This window comes from Geotrypetes seraphini, chromosome 1 (genome assembly GCF_902459505.1).
Source record: "Geotrypetes seraphini chromosome 1, aGeoSer1.1, whole genome shotgun sequence".
Classification (NCBI taxonomy): Eukaryota; Metazoa; Chordata; class Amphibia; order Gymnophiona; family Dermophiidae; genus Geotrypetes; species Geotrypetes seraphini.
Window position 1 is genome coordinate 547997038 of NC_047084.1, and position 23289 is coordinate 548020326.

At 43.5% G+C, this 23289-nt stretch overlaps 1 protein-coding gene across 5 annotated transcripts in view; it reads right to left on the reverse strand.

The window, feature by feature from the left end:
* The window catches only part of PAM (peptidylglycine alpha-amidating monooxygenase), a 616313-nt gene that overhangs the window by 241142 nt on the left and 351882 nt on the right, over nt 1-23289 (reverse strand). For all 5 annotated transcript variants that reach the window (XM_033929183.1, XM_033929181.1, XM_033929180.1 and 2 more), the window contains one exon: nt 19362-19465. In XM_033929183.1, coding sequence (XP_033785074.1) covers nt 19362-19465 — 104 coding nt within the window. The remainder of the gene's footprint in view (nt 1-19361; nt 19466-23289) is intronic.

The following is a 23289-nucleotide window of genomic DNA, read 5'->3' on the forward strand; positions in this document are numbered from 1 at the left end:
TTATGATAAACATACCGAGGGCCTCAAAATAGTATTTGGCGGGCCGCATGTGGCCCCCGGGCCGCGAGTTTGAGACCACTGCTGTACATGAAGAAAGACACGGTACTACTCGAAAGGGTCCTGAGAAGAGCAACTAAGATGGTTAAGGAGTTGGAGGAGCCGTACAGCGAAAGATTAGAGAAACTGGGCCTTTTCTCCCTTGAACAGAGGAGATTGAGAGGGGACATGATCAAAACATTCAAGGCACCCCAAGGTAGGGAGAACGAGGGGGAACTCTTTAAAGTTGAAAGGGGATAGATTCCGTACAAATGTAAGGAAGTTCTTCTTCACCCAGAGAATAGTGGAAAACTGGAACGCTCTCCCGGAGGCTGTCATAGAGGAAAACATCCTCCAGGGATTCAAGACAAAGTTAGACAAATTCCTACTGAACAAGGACGTACGTTGGTAGGACTGGTCTCAGGGCGCTGGTCTTTGACCAAAGAGGCTGCCGTATGAGCGGACTTCTGGGCATGATGGACCACTGGTCTGACCCAGCAGCGGCAACTCTTATGTTCTTATGCTCAAAAGAGCTTACAATCTAGTCAACACAACAAACTGGACAAGAAGGTGCATCAATACACTGTGCTCAGGTGAGGGAATTACAGAGGGAAAGACAGATATTGGTGCTTAGTAGATAGGGCAGTGTACCGCAAACATAATTTTTGCTCTGACATACTTATGGAGCAAATGTTTTTTTCTGTGGCACACCAACAACCAAGTCCCATTTCACCCCCCGCCTTGCCCCACAAGAACCTTATTTCGTTTTTCCTGAGCTTGAGGCTGTGTCTGGAGGGCCTCTGAGCATGCACGAACGTCAAGATGATACCATTGCATGCATGCACGCATGCGCGTGATGTCATTGTATCGACATTTGTGCATGCTCTGAGTCCCTCCAGGTTCGACCCCGAACTCAGGGAAAATGAGATGAGGTTCATGTGGGGGTGGAAAGGAGGAGAGGTACCGGCACCAGAAATAAAACTCTTATACATCATGTGTCCTTCAATCCCTGGCGACACACCTGGAATCTCGCTGCAACACGCAGTTTGCGATTCAATGAGGTAGAAGAATTACAGAGGGAATAATAAGACAGATATTGGTGCTCAGAAGGTTAGTTAGAGTTTGGAATTGAATGCATTTATCTAGCAGGTGCCCAGATTCACAGGAAACAAGCTGGTTTCACTGTGAATCTGGGCATGTCATTCTCTAGGAATGCATGTTGATGGTACCCTCAGTACTCATTTTAAATGAATACAGATTAGCTAGGGAAACAGCAAACTAGGAGGAAACCATGGGGGATGTACAAACAAGCAGAATTTTTCCCAGTCAGCTGAAAAACAGATTGCTCTAATTTTCTCCTCCAGATTCGTTATCACTTGTAATGTTAAAGGATATCTACATTCTTAAGCATAACCTTCATTATTATTAACACCACAAATGCATGCAGTAACAGGCATACACTACAGATTCACTTATACCAAAGAATGCATATTTAAATTAATGCTCAGAATTTCCCAGTAACAAGACACAAATAGAATACATGAGGGCGCATGGTTTGCTGCTTGGCAAAGTACGTCAGTGCTGACTTTTCCAAGTGGTGTCAGGAACTGCTCGTTTATTCACCATGGAAACAAATAATGGTGCTAGCCAGATAGGGAAAAACATGAGGAAAGATTTTTCTAGACACCAAAGAGATCAGCCCCTTTGTCCCAGTGAGCTCTGCTGATAATTGAAAGTTCAACTCATTTCATTCCATTGCTGCCTGACAACTACCAATATACAGTACTAGTTTTTTCTAAAAAGAAAAAATGGACACCCAGCTGTAGAAAAAAAACCCCTATATTTAATCACACAGACATCTCTGTACCTTTGATATATTGCTTTTAAAACATACCTTTCAAAAGTGACAGTTTTGCAGGAAAACTAGATCGGGTGGTTGTGTCCAACAAACCCATAACTACAGTATAATTCTCTATGACTCTTGCTTTAATTTCCCAGGGTGACCAGGACTGGATGGGTTGCTGCAATAGCAATCTCAACCCAAGGAAATAATCATAAAGAGGGTAATGAAGTCTTTTCCACACATAAAAACACTGTTTGTAAATCTTTATTCATTTTTTTGTGTTACAACAAGTGTTACAAATAAACTCAATAGAAACTTGAATACACACTTGACTAACTCATATATTAATATCAAATTTAATACACATAAAAACACTGGAAATGTTTCATTATTGCCCACAGGGCCAGTTTTGAGGAAGTGGGGTGCAACCAAAGGAACAATCCTTAGCCCCATGCCACAGGAAGCCTCAATCTTGCCTATAGCGAAGATGGCACAACCTGTTGGTAGACTTGGACCCTCTTGCTCTCAAACTTCTGCCACAGGCCCCAATATATTTAACACCAATGCTGACTGCTCATTCTGAACATAGGGACAATTCTAATCTAATCTAGGACTTATGAGTTGCATTATGTCTAAAAAGGTTCAAGGCGACTTATAGTACAATTTGTGGAGATACAGTTTAGTGCAGTGTATGCATGCAGCAGAGATACATTATAGAATCTTTGAGATTCTATGAGGTAGAGATTGTTGGATGTTGTCAAGCATCACATTATTTTTACCCACAGTGCTGAAGTGATATTCTAGGTGTAGGGGATAGAGTGTGGGATTTCCCTTTAGACTGTAGTTTTTGTAGTTTGAGGGTCTGGTTGGATTCATTTTTGGACTGGATTCTTTTTTGGAAGAAGAATTGTAGATTCATTGCCCAGTTGCTGTGTTTATAAAATTATGCTTTCTGGGAAAATTTCAGGATTTTTTTTCCTTAAATGATTTACAGAAGATAGTCTATGCAATTTATATTTTGAAATTGGATTACTGCAATTCTTTATATTTGGGTTGTTCTAAGCCATTGTTGTCCAGAATGCAACTTTTGCAGAACACAGCTGTTAAGATCATTTTATTTAACTTTAGGTAGAATGATTTCCACTTCTGAAGCATTTGAATTGGCTTCCTGTTACTGCCCATATTGAGTTTAAAATTTTATGATTTGTTTTTAAACTATTATATGGAAATTATCCTACATACAATGTATCCTTGCAGGTGGTTAGATCTGGCCTTAAATCTAAAGAGTTAATCCAAGTTGACAAGTTTGAATTTCTTCTTCCTCTTTTATTTGTTTGGCTTTATCCCTCTTTTACTTGTTTGATTTTATCCAGAAAAAATAATATATTTTTAGCTCAGTTCTTCCAGGTTTATAGAATTCATTGCCAATTATAATTAGGTTAGAACAAAATTACCTGGCATTTCAGAAGCCATGGAAAGGTTATTTACTGTGTATTTTCAAAGATTTTGTTCTAAGTGACAATGACTTTGGCTGCTATAGAATATAAATTCAGTTACCAAAGGTTTCATTTGTAAACCATCATGAACTAAAGGCTAAGACAGGATAGAAAATCCCTGATTATTATTATTACTAGTCTTTAAGCCTGTTACATTAACGGGTGCTAGAATATATGTCTGTCTGTCTTTCTGTCTCTCTCCCTCCCGCTGTCTTTCTTTCTGTCTCTCTCCCTGACCCCTTTGTCTGTCTGTTTTTCTGTCTCTCTCCCTGCCCCTGTGTCTTTATTCCTTTCTTTCTGTCTCCCTCCCTCCCACTGTCTGTCTTTCTATCTGTCTCTCTCCCTGCCCCTATGCAGCAACAGCATTTCTTTCCCCCCACTTCCCTGTGCAGCAGCCACAGCAGCATTATCTCCCCCTCCATTTCCCTGTGTAGCAGCATTTCCCCCTCACCCCACTTCCCTGTGCAGCAGCCGCAGCAGCATTCCCTCCCCCTCCATTTCCCTGTGCAACAGCATTTCCCTCCCCCCACCCCACTTACCTGTGCAGCAATAGCAGCAGTATTTCCCTCTCCACTTCTCTGTGCAGCAGCTACAGCGGTATTTCTCTTCCCCTCCATGTCCCTGTGCAGCAGCAGCAACAGCATTTCCCCCAACCCCCCCTTCCCTTCCCGCGGTCTAGCCTGCAGGATTAGTTTGAGCCTCAATGCGGTGGCTTCTCTCACGATCGCCACCTGTGTCAGAAGCTTTCTCCGACGCAGGTGCGGCTTGTGAGAGGAGCCGTCGCAGCGGCTTTTAACTTAAAAATAAACTTCGGCCTGTAGGGCCGTATTTACTGGATGGAGGACTGCGCGAGATGGAGAGAAGGGAGGCCGGGCACAGCTAAGCACACGTGCACACTCCTGCCGGCCAGGGACCTACGGATCACGGATCATGCAGGTAAGAGTGCGCATGCGCTTAGCGTTTTATTATAGTAGATTGTTACTAAAGTACCAGCCTGTTACATCAATATAGCATTGTAATATTTTAAATGCTGCAATTGGGCAGGGAGGCAAAAGCATTATTGCTCATATAGGCATGCTCCAAGGTCCTCATCTGGCCTTCAAGCTTTACAATGTCTTTATCCCTTATTTGGACAACTGCATAACTAATGACTGTGCCCCTAATTACTGCTTTATGTGTATACTAGTGTTTAAGCCCGTTACATTAACGAGTGCTAGAGTAGATGTCTGTCTGTCTGGGTTTTATTTTCCTTTGTCCCTCTCTCCTTAGACGCTGTCTATCTGTCTGTCATTATTTCTGGCTGTGTCTCCCCCTGGCCTACTGTCTGTCTGTCTTTCTTTCTCTCTCTGTCTCCCTGACTGCCTGTATTTCTGTTGGGCAATGCCTGCCTGTCTCTCCGTGGCCCCCCTTCCTATGTCCATAGTGTCCCATCCTATGTCCTTAGTGCCCTCAGTGCCTCCTTCCTATGTCCTTAGTGCCGTCAGTGCCTTCTATGTCCTCAGTGCCCTCAGTGCCTTCTTCCTATGTCCTTAGTGCCATCAGTGCCTTCTATGCCCTCAGTGGCCTCAGTGCCTCCTTCCTATGTCCTTAGTGTCTTTCTGCCTGGCCCCCTGTCTGTCTTTCTGTCTGTCTCCCTATCTCTCTGCCTGGCCCCCTGTCTCTCTCCTTGGCCCCCTGTCAGTATTTCTCTGTCTCTTCTGGCCCCCTTTTGTCTGTCTGCCTCCCAGCACACCCCTCCCTCCAAAGCAGCCCCCTTTCCCTCTCCCTCTCCACTTCCCTGAGCAGTAGTATTTTTTTTTTTTTAATCAGCATGGTTATTTTTTACCTTATAGCAGCCGCTGCACACCATCCTGCCCTTCTTCTAAGAAAAGCAGCACTACAACCGACACTCTCCAGCCCCTACTAACAGGAGACAAACTGCCAGCGGCGCCGTTGTCAAACTGCCACCGCAACCGCCACTCTCCTGCTGGTCCTCTAGGCGCAATGCCGCTGTTGTCAAACCACCACTGCAACCGCAACTCCTTCTGGTCTGCCAAACACAGCCGCATGCGCCTGAAGCCGACCGTCATTGAAAGAGCTGCACACTCACGCGCCTCCAGCCTCCGCACGCTCCTCCAGCCTCCACACGCGCCTCCAGCTACCGCAGGTGCCGTGAGGTGTCAAGTAGAATACTGCCACAGAAGCACACCTCATGGCGCCAGGAATCACGATGTTTCAACAGCGCATGCGCACTTAGGGTTTTATTATATTAGATGACTTATGAAACAATGGAAATAGAAAAAGAAAGAGTATGTCATGTGCTGTTAGGCACGTGGTACCTGGAGCAGAGGCTCTAAGTGAATCAAGGTAGACCACTGTGAGTCACCATGGAGAATGCTGGAAGGAATGGGCTGCAAAACCTCCTCAGCACTTGGAAATTGGCCAATGAGAGCCCTAGGTAACTAGAGTGAAGGCTCTTAGTGGATTGGGGGTGGACCTGCATGTCACCCCACAGAATGCTGGGATGAATATGCAGATAGACTGCAAGACATCCTCAGCACAAGGAAATCAGCTGGTGAGAGCCCTGTGCACCTGGAGTGGAGGCGGACCTGCAAGTCACCCTGGAGAATGCTAGGAGGAATAAGCAGATGGGCTGATCAAAAAAATAAATAAATAAAAATGACTTCAATACTGTCACATTTTAGTAAAAGAGTCCCCATATGAATTTCTTGCAGGAGGAGGGGTGCATTCAGTCTCTGTTGGCATAAGTATTATTTTCTTTTTAATGAGGTTATTGAGGTCTTTTACATTAATTTTTATTTTATTTAAGTATTTATATACCACTTATAGCCTAAATTGTTTATATTCAGGTACTCAAACATTTTTTCCTATCTATCTTGGAGGGCTCACACTCTATCTAATGTACCTGGGACAATGGGGGATTAGGTGATTTGTCCAGGGTCACAAGGAGCAGCATGGGATTTGAACCCACAACCTCAGGGTGCTGAGGTTGTAGCTCTAACCACTGTGCCACACATCTACCCTATTTGCCGGATAAAGCCAGTAAAAGATAGGCTTTCAGGTGGGGATATTCAGCTTGGAGCAGGTGGTGAAGGATCAGAAGATATACTGTAGGATTCATCTGCAGAAAAATCTGGTAGGTCCTCACTGAAGTGGACAGAGAGAGCGAGAGAGTCAGATTTCTCAAATTATTCTCTCCTTGGTGTATCTGGAACTGTGCATCGTGAAGACATTCAAAGATACCGTACTAAGATTAGGGTTCATCAAGCTCTCCAACTGCTAGTGCCAGCCTTGATACTATGTGGAGGCATGAGATATTCCTGTCATTTTCTTTCCTGGAAAAAGAGTACTACAATGTCAGTCTGACAAAATGGATATTCCTCTCATACAAAAGTCTTGTTCTGTCCCAAGAGAATTAATCATTAACTAAAGAACACAGGTACTTTTGGGCTTCACTTCCAGAAAAGCTTTCATAATCACCAAATGAACAGATTGTTTTAAATGTTCCACAGAATGTTAAATTATCATTTATCAATCAACAGACACCTAGGGTTCTACCTTACAGAGATCTCTACTGGATCTACAAGAGTATTGTGCTATAACCTATTTATACCCCTCCAATTTCCTGAAGAAATGAGGGCTCTCTTCAGGTCATGCTAAGAGGGGATTCCTTTTGGACAGAAACTGGGACTGACATAAAACCATACTCCCAATATAATATTTATCTTAGCTCTCCCTGCCATTGTACTATAAAGAAGGGGGAAGAACTATTTGGATGGCTAAGCCACTGAATCACAAAGAGGTGCATAGTGGGATCTGCTTGAATCAGCATTCCTGGGGAAGAAAGAAGCAAGTGCACCAGTTTCAAAAGAGAAAGGAAGAATCTCTGGAATACTGAAAAGTAGCAAGTAGCAGGAAGCCACTGATCTTGGAAATGGATAAGAGAATGCAGCATATGTTCATAGAATTGGACCAGAAAGGATCAAATCCATAGAGGGCCAGGCAACCACAATGAACTGTTGTGAGCAGCTTGAGGTTTTTTTGGTGCTGGCTGGAGGTGGCAGGACAGACCCTGGCTCTACTTGAGCTTGGGGCCACATCTAGAGGGCATCTGTGCATCCCAGTGATGTCATCATGTATGCTCGGTGGCTCTCCAGATGTAGACCTGACCTCCGGCAGAGCTGAGACCTTCAGCTATCATCAAACGAGTCTCCAGCAGCTTGCAAAAAGAGCTCCTGCCCTTGGACCACCAGTACCTGCAATAAGACTGCGATTGACATGGCTCCACCAGAGATGTATCTATCCCAAAGGGGGGTGGGGGCTGGGAGGTAAGGAGACAAAGTGGCTCAGTTTGTATAGGGGCGAGGCTGGGGCCATATTTCAGAAATATACCGTGTTTCCCCGAAAATAAGACACTGTCATATTAATTTTGGGCCAAAAACCCCCACTAGGTCTTATTTTCAGCAAAACAATGCCCAATCACAAACCCACAGTATCTTTTTATCTCCCCTCCTACCGCTCAGCCGAACCCCCGCTGACCCTTCCAGGTCTCCTTCCCATCCGAACTGAATTATAATCACTGGTTTCTAATGCTTTTATTTGTAGGCATAGCTCTGTTGCCAAAACCTCCGCCAGCCCTTCCATCCCCTCTTTCCCATGTGGATGATCCTGCCACAATACAAATTTTTAAAAGTGCTTAAGAGGCCACAAATCCATCCAGAATTTTAAAACTTTTTGCATAAGGTGCTTTTCAAGAGACCAACATACCATTACCTTCTTTCAAACAGCAGCGTCATGGCAGCAATCTAAATGGGCTACTTCGCGGCTTTCTCCTGCCGAGGAGTTCTGTGTACCGCGTTGCTGATGACATCATCAGTGATGCGGCAGAGGAATGCCACGGTGGGAGAAAGCCGCAAAAGCAGCTTGTTTAGATTGCTGCCACGATGCTGCCATTTGGAAGAAAGTAATGGTATATCGGTCTCGCGATTGGCGGAGGAGGGGGAGATGGGAGGGTTGGCGGGGGGGGGGTAAGTGCACAGGGGGAAGGGTGCACGGGGGAAGTGCTGTTGCCGGCGAATCCAGCGCTTCAGCTAGGGCTTATTTTTGGGGTAGGGGTTATATTAAGACCTACCCCTAAAATCATGCTAGGGCTTATTTTCGAGGTAGGTCTTATTTTCGGGGAAACATGGGTAGTAACCCTCAGAGATCAGTTCTATCAGGTATTTGGGGGAAAGAGTTTTAGATTCCAAGCGTGATTTAACTGTTTGATAGTTTTCCAGTCTGCCATTATTTTATTTTTGTCAACACCCCCTTAAGCCCTTCAGTAAATCCTTAGTTCACAATAAAGCCAGGCCTAGATTGATTTATTAGGAAGGTAGAGAAGAACATGGGGAAAGAGTGAATTTTGGTGCCAACAGACTCCCAGTTCTTTTATATTTCTGATCTGAAGCCCAGAACAAATAAAAGAGTTAAACTTACATGCCAGTGTTACCTCCCTGAAACTGTGCCCATAATTTGCTACTGTGAGGGTCCCTAGAATAACCGGGGTTACATATTAAAAACAAGCAATAATTAAATTGTTTGTAAATAAAGCACATCACAGAAAACCTTTCCAGTTGCCCACATTCATCACCTCAACATTCAACACCCTATTACCCCTCCTACCCCAAAGCCATCCCTCTCATATAGTCTTCCATAAATCATCCAGGTAAAACATCAATCCTTCAACATTGCACTCATTCTGCAAATCACATTCCTCCAAACTCCTCCCATAATGATCACAAGGCTCCACTGAAACCACTAAGCCAGGAGTGTCAAAGACCCTCCTCGAAGGCCACAATCCAGTCAGGTTTTCAGAATTTCCCCAATGAATATGCATGAGATCTATTAGCATACAATGAAAGCAGTGTATGCAAATAGATCTCATGCATATTCAGTGGGGAAATCCTGAAAACCCGACTAGATTGCAGCCCTCGAGGAGGGACTTTGACACCCCTGAACTAAGCTCACATTGCAACACTCACTCTTGCCTACTGTAGTTCTCCAAATCACCATAGGCCTGATATAGGCATCAAGCCATAAACTCAAGACTAGACATCACCTATTACCAACTATTACATTCACCCGACGCAAAGAATCAACTAACAAATAACACCCAACCATCCATCCATCTTCCCCAAAAATACACATATAGCCCATCCACACTAAGATGTCTTGGCTCAAGTTCTATTTAGCAACCTCACCTAGATTCAGTCAATATCATTGTCTCACAGAGGTTGCTTTCTTAAGAACATAAGAATTGCCACTGCTGGGTCAGACCAGTGGTCCATCATGCCCAGCAGTCCGCTCACGCGGTGGCCCTCTGGTCAAAGATCAGAACCCTAACTGAGACTAGCCTCACCAGCGCACGTTCTTTTTCAGCAGGAACTTGTCTAACTTTGTCTTGAATCCTTGGAGGGTGTTTTCCCCTATAACAGCCTCTGGAAGAGCGTTCCAGCTTTCTACCACTCTCTGGGTGAAGAAGAACTTCCTTACGTTTGTACAGAAACTATCCCCTTTCAACTTTAGAGAGGGTGAACAACCTGTCCTTATCTACTAAGTCTATCCCCTTCAGTACCTTGAATGTTTTGATCATGTCCCCTCTCAATCTCCTCTGTTTGAGGGAGAAGAGGCTCAGTTTCTCTAATCTTTCGCTATACGGCAGCTCCTCCATCCCCTTAACCATCTTAGTCGCTCTTCTCTGGACCCTTTCGAGTAGTACCGTGTCCTTCTTCATCTATGGCGACCAGTGCTGGATGCAGTACTCCAGTTGAGGGCGTACCATGGCCCAGTACAGCGGCATGATAATCTTCTCTGATCTGTTTGTGATCCCCTTCTTTATCATTCCTAGCATTCTGTTTGCCCTTTTTGCCGCCGCCGCACATTGTGTAGACGGCTTCATCGACTTGTCTATCAGAACTCCCAAGTCCCTTTCCTGAGAGGTCTCTACAAGTACCACCCCGGACATCCTGTATTCGTGCATGAGATTTTTGTTACCGACATGCATCACTTTACACTTATCCATGTTGAACCTCATCTGCCAAGGCGATGCCCATTCCTCGAGCCTGATTATGTCACGTTGCAGATCTTCGCAATCCCCCTGTGTCTTTACTACTCTGAATAACTTCGTATCGTCCGCAAATTTAATCACCTCGCTCGTCGTACCTATGTCCAGATCGTTTATAAATATGTTAAAGAGCATGGGTCCAAGCACCGAGCTCTGCGGCACCCCACTGGTGACACTCTTCCAGTCCGAGTATTGTCCATTTACCTCCACTCTCTGCTTCCTATGCTCCAGCCAGTTTTTAATCCACGTGAGTATTTCACCCTCGATACCATGGCTTGTAATTTTCTGAAGTAATAATAATAATAATAATTTTATTTTTGTATACCGCCGTACCCAGGGAGTTCTAGGCGGTTCACAACAGTTAGATGAAATACACAGAATGCGGTTGAAATTGAAGAACATAACAAAGCAATCGTAAAGTCAAACTAGTTATAGGTTTATAATTAAGAGAATACAGTAAGAGAATACATTGAATTTAAGAGAAGGAAGCCAATGCATATAAGTTAAATGGAGGGAGCAACAATCTTGAAAGAGTGGGAAGGGAAGAGGTGGAATACGTTAAGGAAGAGGAGGAGTGTGTTAAGGATTTGGTTTGTTGAAAAGTAGAGTTTTGATCTGTTTTCTAAAGTTGAGATGTGAAGAGGCATCAAGTAAAATTTGGGCGAGCCATGAATTTAGTTTGGCCGCTTGAAAAGAGAAGGTTCTTTTGAAGAATCTTTTAAGATGACACGATTTCAATGAGGGAAAAGCGAACAGATTTATTCTGCGGGAGCTCTTATTATTGTAATTCAGGTTGAAGTGAGGATAAAGATAATCCGGTGACATACCAAATACTGTTTTGTGGCAGATGCATGAGAACTTAAATAGAACTCTGGATTCGAACGGCAGCCAGTGCAACTTGTGGTAGAAAGGGGTTATGTGTTCCCATTTCTTCAAGCCAAAGATGAGGCGGCGGTGGTATTTTGGACCAACCTCAACTTCCTGGTGATTTTCTTGAAGGCGCCTAGGTATATGATGTTACAGTAATCCAGGACATTCAGAATAGAAGATTGGACCAACAGACGAAAAGAGGTGTCATCAAAGTATTTTTTAATGGTGCGGAGTTTCCAAAGCACCGAGACACTTTTCTTAAATACTAGGTCAGAGTGTTTCTCCAGTGTGAGATGCTTGTCTAAAGTGACTCCTAGTATTTTTAATGATTGCTCAATACAGTAATCCAGTCCATTTACATGTAGTGTAGTTTCCTTGATTTTTTCATTTGGGGCTGCCAAAAAGAATTTAGTTTTTTCCGGGTTTAGCTTTAATCTAAACGCTGACATCCAGAGTTCGACCTGATTTAGAATGCATGATAGAGAGTTTAGTAGCTCTGATGTAAAGCAGGAGAGCGGAATGACTATGGTGATGTCATCCGCGTAGATGAAGAATTTGAGCTTTAGACTCTGCAGGAGGTTTCCAAGGGAGACAAGGTAGATGTTAAATAGGGTGGGGGACAAGGGGGAGCCTTGTGGGACCCCACAGGGGTTGTCCCAACCGTAGGAGATAGAGTCGTCCTTAAACACCTTATAAGTTCTATTAGTCAGAAACCTATGGAACCAATTGAGAACATGACCTGAGATTCCAATAGATGTCAAACAGTCCAGCAGAATAGTATGGTCAACCAAGTCAAATGCGCTGCTCAGATCGAGTTGCAGTATCAGAGCGCATGATCCTTGGCTGAATAGTAGATGAAGGTAATCAAACTGAAAAGCTATGATTGTTTCGGTACTGTGCTCTGATCGGAAGCCGGATTGGTTGTCATGTAAGATATTGTGTTTTTTCAAATATGCGGTAAGTTCGGTGTTTAACAACCCTTCTGCTATTTTGGTTACCAAAGGGATATTGGCGATAGGTCTAAAGTTGGATGCGATGTTAGATGGCTCTTTTGCATTTTTTTAAATTGGTGTAATCATAAAGTGTCCTTGTTCCACTGGGAACTTTCCTGAGGATAGTAGAAAGTTTACCCAAGTCAGCATGTTGGCCTTAAAATTGACTGGGGCCGATTTCATGACATTTGGAGGACAGGTATCCAGTCTGCAGTAGGAATTGGCATACTTATTGTAGTATTTACTAAAGGTTTGCCAGTCAATGGATGAGAATATGTTCCAGTTCATATCGGCTCTGGAACTGTCTGAATCTAGCAGAATGGGGTAGCACCAGTGTGGCTTGGCCGGGGCGGTTAGCAAGGATCTTAATTTTTGTATTTTGGAATTGAAAAAATCAGCCATGCTGTTTGCAGTTAGAGTGGGTTCTTAGGGAGCATCAATAAATGTTTCTATATTGTATAGATCATTTACCAGCTTAAAAAGGTTGCTAGTATTGGCTGAAATGTCGCCAATTTTGTGGGCATAGAAGTTTTAGTAGTCATTCATGCGGAACCTTGTCGAACGCCTTCTGAAAATCCAGATATACAATGTCGACCGGATCGCCCTTGTCTATCTGTCTGTTTACTCCCTCAAAGAAGTGCAGCAAGTTCGTCAAACACGATCTGCTTTTGCTAAAACCGTGCTGACTGGTCCTCATCAGCCTGTGTTGTCAAGGTGATCAATGATGCTGTCCTTTATCAGTGACTCTACCATCTTTCCCGGTACCGAGGTCAGACTCACCAGTCTGTAGTTGCCTGGATCTCCCCTCGAACCATCCGGTCCCGGGGATTTATCGTTCTTAAGCCTATCAATCTGCCTACACACCTCCTCTAGACTGACCATCAATCCAGTCAGCTTTCCGTCTTTGTTTCCAGCATATTGCCTGATGGGTTCTGGAATGCTGTGCATATTTTCTTCGGTAAATACAGATGCAAAAAAAATGTGTTCAGTTTGTCAGCGATTGCTTTGTCCTCTTTTAGCGCTCCCTTTATTCCATGGTCATCCCACAGTCCCACCGCTTCCTTCGCGGGTCGTTTCCCCCTAATATATCGAAAGAACAGCTTGAAGTTCTTCGCCTCCTTGGCTATTTTTTCCTCGTGGTCTCTTTTGGCCCCTTTTACCGCCTTATGGCACCTGTGTTGATGTTGTTTGTGCTTGTTCCAGTTTTCGTCCATTCTTGACCTTTTCCATTCCTTAAATGAAGTCTTCTTGTCTCTGATCGCTTCCTTCACCTCTACAGTGAGCAACGCCGGTTCTTTGTTCTTTTCTTCTTGGATCCCTTGTTGATACGCGGTATATATAGATTTTGCGCCTCGGTGATTCTGTCCTTAAAAAGGGACCAAGTTTGCTCTAGAGTTTTTACAGTGCTTATCCTCTTCTTAATCTTCTTCCCTACCATGAGTCTCATCCCTTCATAATTCCCTTTTTGGAAATTCAGTGCCGTGGCTGTCGTTTTGGACCAATGTTTCTCACATCCAATATTTAAACAGATGATATTCTCCAAACAGAACTAGGAAAGTCTATTATGCAGAAACAGCATGTATTCACAAAAAAACTCTCATCAGCTCTGGCAACAGCAAGTCCAGACACTAACCACAAATTCTCAGGTGCAGTTCTTGAACATCTCCATCTTCTGACTACTCTCTTCAAATATAAAAGGCTGCCAGCTTATCCAGATCAATAGAGTTTCTTGTTTATTACGATATACTCATATTTGAATGCAGGCTAGTAAGACAGCCAGTATTATGCCTCTAAGCGCTTAAGCTGTGGATGGATTGCTAAAAATTGCTTATGTCTTTGCACCATGTATTTTCTAAGATTTGGGAAGATCATAATCTGTTTGTTCTGGAATAAAATTATAGCCTTTACCCTTGCTGTCTGTAAAATAACTATCACCTGGTGATAATAGCTTGATGACCATCAGTCTAAGGAACTTGGCACCCTATGGGTGCAACCCATTACAAGTTCTTTATCATACTTTAATTGAAGCAGTTTCAGTAAAAAAAAAAAAAAAAAAAAATTCTCCAAGAATTGTACAAATATGTGTACAGGATTGGCCTCTTCCATTCCCTCTTCCCTTTGCCTCCATTTTTCAAGTTAATAAACACATTTGTAACCTAAGCCTCCTATTGTAGTTCTTTGTTTTGTTTATTCCCCTTGCTTCAATACCTTTGTAAACCTTCAGCTCCAGTCCCCCATCCACATCAGTACCTCTCTCCCTTCCCTCCAGCACCAACCTCCCCCCATTGGTCCACCACCTCTCTTCCTCCCAGCCCAAATCCAGCACCATCCTTCAGCTTTAGCTCTGAAGACAGCCAGCATCCCTTCCTCAATCAATAGCAGCAGGCAACATCCCCCACCATGGGTCAGCATCTCCTCCCCGGCTTCCCTCGTGCCTACTACCAAAACAAACCAGCTGCGCCAATGATGAAAAATCTTCAGAGGCTAGTTCCGAGGCCTGCTGAGGAGTCCCTCCTTGATGTAACTAAGATACATGAAGGAGGGACTCATCAGCAGAAGGAAGGCCTCGGAACTAGCCTCTGAAGATTGTTCATCATTGGCGCGGCTGGCTTCTTCAAATAAAACTGCCGCCACGCTGAAAAATCTTCAGAGGCCTGCTCCAGGCTTTCCTTCAGCTGAAGAGTCCCTCCATGATGTAACTTAAGGTTACATGAAGGCTCAACGGCTAAAGAAAGGTCTTGCCGCATGCTGCTCAAGAATTTTCAGCGTGGCACGGCTAATTTGATTGGGTAAGGTAGGCGTGAGGGGAACTGGGGAGTATATGCTGAGCCAAAATGATGTTGCTGCACTGACCCTGGTGCAATTTTTGCTGTGGGAACAAGGTCGTCTACCGCTCTAGTGGAGCACCTGCGGGTGCATGCTTTTTCCAAACTCATTACCTCCTTGATAAATAATTGCAGTTCTCATTTACAGTAATAAATGCACAGCAGTACCCCTTTAAAGAATTTCAGAAAGAATAACTTTGCAATAAAATTTTTAATTGCTCTATTTTTTGCTCCATAAGACGCACTTTTTCCTCAAAAAAAGTGGGTGGAAAAATTGGTGCATCTTCTGGAGAAAATATACCCCCTCCCCCGGTACCTTTTTAAAATTCTGTTGGTCCAGAGCTGTATCGGCAGGAGCTTTCCGTGCTCCTGCCCCTGCAGGATGGCAGAGCGTCGCACAAGGCAGGCGCGAGCTTTTTGCGTTCCTGGCTGATCCCGCACTGCTCCCTGAATGGCTGCTGTCAGTTCATCGGATCAGATCGGTTCGGGGGGGGGGGGATCGCCGAAGCAAGATGGGTTAGATCTGCCCAGATCTATCGGGGGGGGGGCTGCGTCGGGGCAGGAGGGGTTGGGCTCCCTCCTGCCCGTATTTTAGTGGGTGGGGTTATGTCTTGGCAGGGCGATCGCAGCAGAAGAGATGGCTCATCTCCCCTGCCGCGATGGTGATCGCCCGAACTGCTGCCAACTGCAGCACTTCGGGGGGGGGAGGATCACGGCAGGGGAGATGCCTCATCTCTCCTGCTGCGATCTTCACCCCGAAGTGCCATGGTTGGCAGCAGTTCGGGCGATGCCATTGCAGTAGGGGAGATGAGCCATCTCTTCTGCTGCAATCATTGCTGGGGGGGGGTGGTGGTGTGTGGATTTTGTAACTGGTGTTCTTTATGACAGACACCGGTTACAGAATCCAGCTTTTAGGTGAAGGACTAGCTCCTCCTTTGCCTAAAAGGTCTGGTTTTGGGCGTTTGGGACTTAGGCTGGTTTTTTGGTTGGTAATGTGTTGTAAGTGTAGACGTAGTGGTGGTCTGGGCGTTTAAACAGGTGAACGTAGAGGTAGGCCATTCTCAAAAAAACCTCATTTTGGACTTTTTTTTTTTGAGAATGGACATTTTCCCTGCTTCTACTTTCAGTGTTTAGGGCCTAGGCCAAAAGGAGACTTAGACATTTTTTTTAATCATGTCCCTCCATGCCTTCATGCCTCCAGTGGTTATCTGGTCAGTTTGGTTACCATTTTGACATTTATTCATTACTGAAATAAGTCTAGCCTCAAACGTCCACATTTTGCCCTGAACATTTTTTGCAATGTTCCATTATTGCAAAAAAATGTCCACATCATAAATCTGCTCATATCCCATACAAAACACCCCCCTCTTCTGATTTAGATGCACTGAAAAGAGTTCAGAAAACAGTCTAAAAATGTGTTTTGAAAATGGCAATTTGGATGTTTTAGAAAACAAAACATCCAGATGCTACTTTATGCAATTTTTTGGATATTTTTTTCTCTTTTGAAAATGAGCTCCATAAGCACATAGCCTTTTTGTGGTTATAGGCTAAAGCAGTGGTCTCAAACTCATGGCCCGGGGCCCACATGCGGCCCGCCAGGTACTATTTTGAGGCCCTCAGTATTATAAAGAATGATTCTTTATGGAAAACTTGTGCCTTAAGTTTCCAGCGGTTGCATTCTGGAACTTTGCCCGCCTAACTACTGTAACCTCACGCAAGCGCTTTCCTGTGTCTGTACGCGATTGTCCTCTCCACTCCACCTCACAATTGCGTGTAGACGCAGGAAAGCGCTTGAGTGAGGTTACAACAGTCAGGCGGGCAACGTTCCAGAATGCAACCACTGGAAACTTAAGGCACAAGTTTTCCATAAAGAATCATTCTTTATAATACTGAGGGCCTCAAAATAGTTGGTCCAAAATCTTGTCTCTTGCAGTTGATACGTTGATAGTTTTTCACTTTCTTCGTGTTGCACTGCTTTCAGCTGTGTATAGCTGAAATTATCAGAAGCAATGAAGGAAAGATTTATAAACTACTAGTATTTTAGCCCGTTACATTAATGGATGCTAGAATATATGCATGTCTGTCTTTCTTTCTGTGTCTCTCTCCCTCCCGCTGTTTTTCTTTTTGTCTGTCTCTCTCCCTGGCCCCCTTTGTCTGTCTGTCTTTCTGTGTCTCTCTCTGCCCCTGTGCCTTTCTTCTTTTCTTTCTGTCTGCCTTCCTCTCGCTGTCTGGCTTTCTTTCTATCCATCTGTCTCTCTCCCCCCCACACTTCCCTGTGCAGCAGCCACAGCAGCATTCCCTCCCCCTCCATGTCTCTGTGCAGCAGCATTCCCTCCCCGCCACTACTTCCCTGTACAGCAGCATTTAGATCCCCACCTTCCCTGTGCAGCAGCCACAGCAGCATCAGCATTCCCTCCCACCCCACCCCACTTCCCTGTACAGCAGCAGTGTTTCCCTTACCCCCCCTTTCCCATCCCTCGGTCTTGACTGCTCCCTTAGTCCCTTGCTGCCCGACCATCTGCCGATTCCAGCAGCGTGTACAGCACTCTACACACGCTGCTTCGGGGCCTTTTACTGCCTTGATTTACTCTGGCACGTCCCTGATGACATCATCAGAGATGCGGCAGAGCAAATCAGGGCAGTAAAAGGCCCCGAAGCAGCGTGTGTACAGTGCTGCACACGCTGCTGGAATCAGCTGATTTTGAATCGGGACCGCGACATCCCTTCGCGGCTGGAGTGTTTTGGGCTTCCCTTCCCGCCCCGCAAGGTGTCACCACGGCTCCTCTCGATCCCGCCAGCGCTAGCGTCGGAAGCCTTCTCAGACACTGGTGCGGCTGGTGAGAGGAGCCGACATGGAGAGCAGGAAGTCCAGCGCTGGCAGCGAGTGGTAGGTGCTGGAAAGTAAGGCTGGGGACTCGCGCATGCGCACTCCTGCAAGGCCACAGACCTACATCTCACAGATCAGGGAAAACGGAAGCACGCAGTTGAGTGCGCATGCGTGGCTAGCGTTTTATTAGATAGGATAGATAGTTTATAAATCTTTCCTTTATTGCTTCTGATAATTTCAGATAATCCACATTTTGGATTTGTAGGTACTTACCTCATGCAAAGTTGCCATTTCTTTAATAAGACATTAACTATTTTTTCTGCGGCCCTCCAAGTACCTACAAATCCAAAATGTGGCCCTGCAAAGAGTTTGAGTTTGAGACTACTGGGCTAAAGGTTCTTCTGGAGCATGGTTGTTACAATCAAGCAATTTATGATGAACTATGTAGCACACTATGTCATCAATTATAACAAGGATTGATATATTTTGTTGCAATCAGAATATGAGAAAGGAGAACCAGTGTCCCACATAGCAAACAGCAGAAAACAAAGCAGAGTAGGATATGAAAGTGTTCAGGATTCTATATCAATTTTAATCCACCATAGAAAATGTCAAAGTTCATCAGACTGCAAACACAATTATTATAAATCTCTCGACACGGCCGTGTTTCGTTTCATTCACCTTAGTCAGGAGAAGGAACGATTCTTATTGGTACATGCGACAGCAGGTCAGAACCACGTTTCTCTAATTGGATTTGTTAACTAAAGTGCATTTCTCATAACATCATATAACACCTCACCTCAATGAACTTTGATTTCTACAGTAGATTAAAATTGCAATCAGAATGCAATTTCTCACTCACTCTAACAACATGTTGTTCTCATTGTAATACAGCAGCACCTAAAAGACCATGCTCTTACACTGCATAGTATTTTTTTCTGTATGTATAATCATTAGATTAAAAAAAACAAAACAAAACCACAGGCTACTATAGGTACTTGAAAGTCACAAGAAATGTAGCAAAACCCTGGTTTACAGGTAGGAGGGCTGTAAAAACCACCACAATTGTAATATAATTGTAAATTTAAATATTAAATATTAAATGGTGAAGTGTATTCTCAATGTGAGGTAGTAAGCTCTGAGAAGCCGAGTTCAGGAAAAAAAAACTAACAACAAAAAAACTGGCTTCATTGCTTCATGAAACCCAGGCTTTTTAAGGTGGAAATCTTGCTCTTAATTTAGCCACACACCATCATGGGCATACACTTTTTGTGCTTAAAAGGGTAAATAATAATATAAACTTTCAAAAGTAATTTAAAGTTCTAGTGGAGAAGTCTTGACTCATAAGCAGTGGTTGCATAACCTACCCAATGTATGTGTCTTTGGATCTCCCTTCACCAGTGAAAACACATCTCGCTGCTAAAGTGTCACCATAAATTACATCAAGCGGGTGCTCCACAGGATAGAATGCCTGCATAAGAAACACAATGAATAGCTCTATTACAAGACCTCAAATGCCTTAAGTTCCCACTCTGTGTGCATTCTGAAAATCTTTTCTCCATTTGCTATTCAAAAACAGTTTGAATGTTCAAGAATACGTCATCCCAGGCAAAGAATATCATGATAACATGCATGGAAAGCATAGCAAAATGATGGCAGATAATGACCATTTAGGGACGGATTCTACAAACTTCACCGATATCGGTGGCCACCTAAAAAACTGTTGCAATCATGCAATGGCACCATTTGTAGAATCATGGTTACCTCAAACATAGGTGGCAGAAATGTAGGCCAGGGTTTAACGTAAATCACATCTACTGAAGCACCTATGAATGCCTAAGGTCGTTTCTGGTGTTAACCGCACCTTCTTTGGCCTTAGATGTTCTAAGGCAGTGGTCCCCAATCCTGAGCTGGAGGACCGCCAGGCCAATTGGGTTTTCAGGATAGCCCTAATGAATATGCATGGAGCAGATTTGCATGCCTGTCACTTCCTTTATATGCAAATCTCTCTCATGCATATTCATTAGGGCTAGCCTGAAAACCCAATAGGCTTGGTGGTCCTCCAGGAGAGAGTTGGGGGACCACTGTTCTAAGGGGTGCAATGAAAGTGCCGTTTTTTGTAGGTGCCTATGTTTTCTTAATGGCTTTGGCAATTAAGTTAGGCCTACCAGCGCCTAACTTAAGGTGCCATTTATAGAATATTCCCCTTAGTGAATAAAATATACTATTCAGCTTTTGTAGATAAGACACAAACCAATGATCAAGTTATCGTAATCTATAGTTATAGGGCCTTCAATATATGCTATGAATAAAATTTTTTCTTTTGCTGCTTGAAAGAAAAATAAGAGCAAATTTATAATTAATAAATATCAGTGCAAATGTTTAATAATTTCCTATAGCTATATAATGGGCAAAAAATATCTTAACATGTTAGAAAGATTACATATGTATGGCAGGGCTTATGTAAGTGAAAAACAATGACTATATGTATAAATGTGGAAAGGGCAAAAGGAGTGTTTGCAGTCATTCAAGCTGCGGTAAAAACCAGTTGGAGATGGCCATAAGAGTGGAAAGGAGAAGTCCAGATGTCTAAAAGTACTCTAGTAGCATACAGTGAAGTGACAAAACCTAAATTAAATGTCATCAAGGACAAAAATGGCCACATGCAGAAGTAGGCATAGATCTCTATCTGAGAGTTTATTCTTTACTAAGTTTATAAGGCAGATGGGCAAAGCTCTGCCAGTAATGATGGAAACAGATTCAGAACTGAGAGCGAAACTGCTTGAGGCCTTAAGACATTGATGAGGTACCTTAAGACGTTGATGAGGTACCTTCTAAAATTGCCATTTCACCATCTGCTAAAGAAAGCAATGTTTAAAAATTGGGAGATCCTTCTTAAGTTTCCAGTGGCTCCTAGGAAGATGACTCTTTGTACAGAGTTCAGTCTTGCCTGGGCTTTGATAAATTGCAGCTGGTTGAGTCGACACTCAAAAAGACATCCAGCTCTAGGACGTAGACCCCTGGACCTCCAGACTAGAAAATGTTTCAACAACTTTGAGTATTAGCATATAATCTGTAAATCTGATCACCTCATTCAACCCCTAGGCAAGTCACTTAACCTTCCAATGCCCCACAAAAAAACAACTGTGCCCACTAAGGACAGAGAAAGAACCTGCATATAATTAAGGTAAACTGCGGGAGCAGGAGAACCTTGTCTGAGGGAAAGGAGGGTGCGATAGTGTGGCTACCACCGTGCTTCCAGCAGTAACGGCGACTGTTTTTGTTGGTGGTGAGCTGCAGGCATCGATTGAGACGGACCCTTGACATCACCGGGTCTGTCTCGAATTGGATTTAAATCATGCCGCCGCCGCAGACAGACCGGGAGCATGAGAACCTTATCTGAGGGAAAGGAGGGTGCGATAGTGTGGCTACCCCCGTGCTTCCAGCAGTAGCGGCGACTGTTTTTGTTGGTGGCGAGCTGCAGGCATCGATTAAGATGGACCCTTGACGTCACCGGGTCCGTCTCGAAATGGATTTAAATCGTGCCGCCGCTGCGATTGCCGCCGCAGGGCGTGGCTGAAGGGGTATGCCCAAAGGGGCATGCCAAGCCCCTTGGGAGCCCCTTGGAGCCACGAGGAGCCGGGGAGCTGGTCCTGAACGTTCAAGGTAACTTTACAAGGTTAATGTTGGGTCAACATAGGGAAAAGAAAATTAAACTAAAGAGTTCAACTCCAGCTATTTCTGGCCCCATGGATAGGCATTTAACATTAGCGGCTGGAAACTTTACTGTGGCACCAATTAATATGAACTCTTCTTTGTCTGGTGCTTCTATGAGCCCTCTTGAACAATCTCCTCCCCTTCATCCAGTATCTGGTGATAACAGGAATATATGTCCTGCTATATCCGCTGAGCAGGTGGTAACCCCCACTCAGACTAATAAGTTGGTTTACTCTGAAATACCTAAAGTTTTGGACTTTTCTGGTCTAGTGGAGGAACAATGACCTAGGGTGGAAGCACAAGATATTACACTCAAGGATTTGTGATTAGGTATTACTAGGTTTGAAGGGTTTCTTAGGTCAACAATGAAACAAATGGGGGATTTTTCACAATCTGTATCTTGTAAATTAGAAAATGTGAATTCCAATTTAACGTTTAAATGCTACGGAAGCTCAATGTAATACATTACAAGCTGTCTCAGTCTCTGTTGTTAAAGATTCTACTGTGATACATGCAAAATAGAATCTATGGAAAATATGAATAGAGCGAGAAATCTCCGCTTGGTCAACTTCCCTGTAGCTCATTTATTATCACCAGAAATTTTGTTAAAAATTTTTTTTAAAGAAATACTCGGGCTACCCAATGCGGAGAATTTTCCAATAAATAATTACTATTATATAGCTCAAAAAAAAAAAAAAAAAAGAATCTGCCCAAGAGGTGGACCATCTGGTCACCACAGAAATTAATTTAACTGAATTTTTAGAAGACACGCAAGATGTGATTCAGAATCGGTCCACCCTGGTGATAACATGCATGAGTGAGATAGATAAAATGTTATTCATGAAACTTTACTTTAAAAATAGGTTAACTAAATTTTGTGGTGATTTAGTCAGGATTTTTCTTGATGTTTCTAGAGCCACTCAATTTAGACGGAAAGAGTTTTTGAAGTTAAAGCTCAGAGTTTTGGCCCTAGAGGCATCTTTTTATCTAAAATTTCCCTGTAAATGTTTAGTTAAGTTACATGATGTTGAATATGTTTTTTGGGATCCTATTCAACTGCAACAATTTCTAGTTGCTCGTGAGCAGAAATAGCATTACTCTTTTTGTATTGTTTCATTCCTAAGATCTTGAGGAGGAATGTATCCCTATGAATAGTAAGGATTGAATAAGATTCGCGAAGGCGAGCTGAGAATCTTTCCTTTATTTTTTCTTTTACTTTTTCTTGTTGTATAAGTACCCTGCTCCCCCTTTTTGTGGGCTTAAAAAGGATTTATGCATGATGAAATTATGTATTTTGACTGTAGATTTTTTTTTTTTCCTGTTATTAATGGATAATGTATTATTCAAATTATAATAAAAAACTTATTAAAAAAAAAAAATTAAGGTAAACTACTTTGGATATAAATCACATCCTTGACCCTTTATTTATATACCATTATTCTCATGACTTGTGTACATAATTAGCATGCTATAAGCACATACCGTATATACTCGAATATAGGATGAGATATTTGGGCCAAAAAAATGGCTCAAAAATGGGGATCTCATCCTATATTCGGGTCATCACCTGACCCCCCC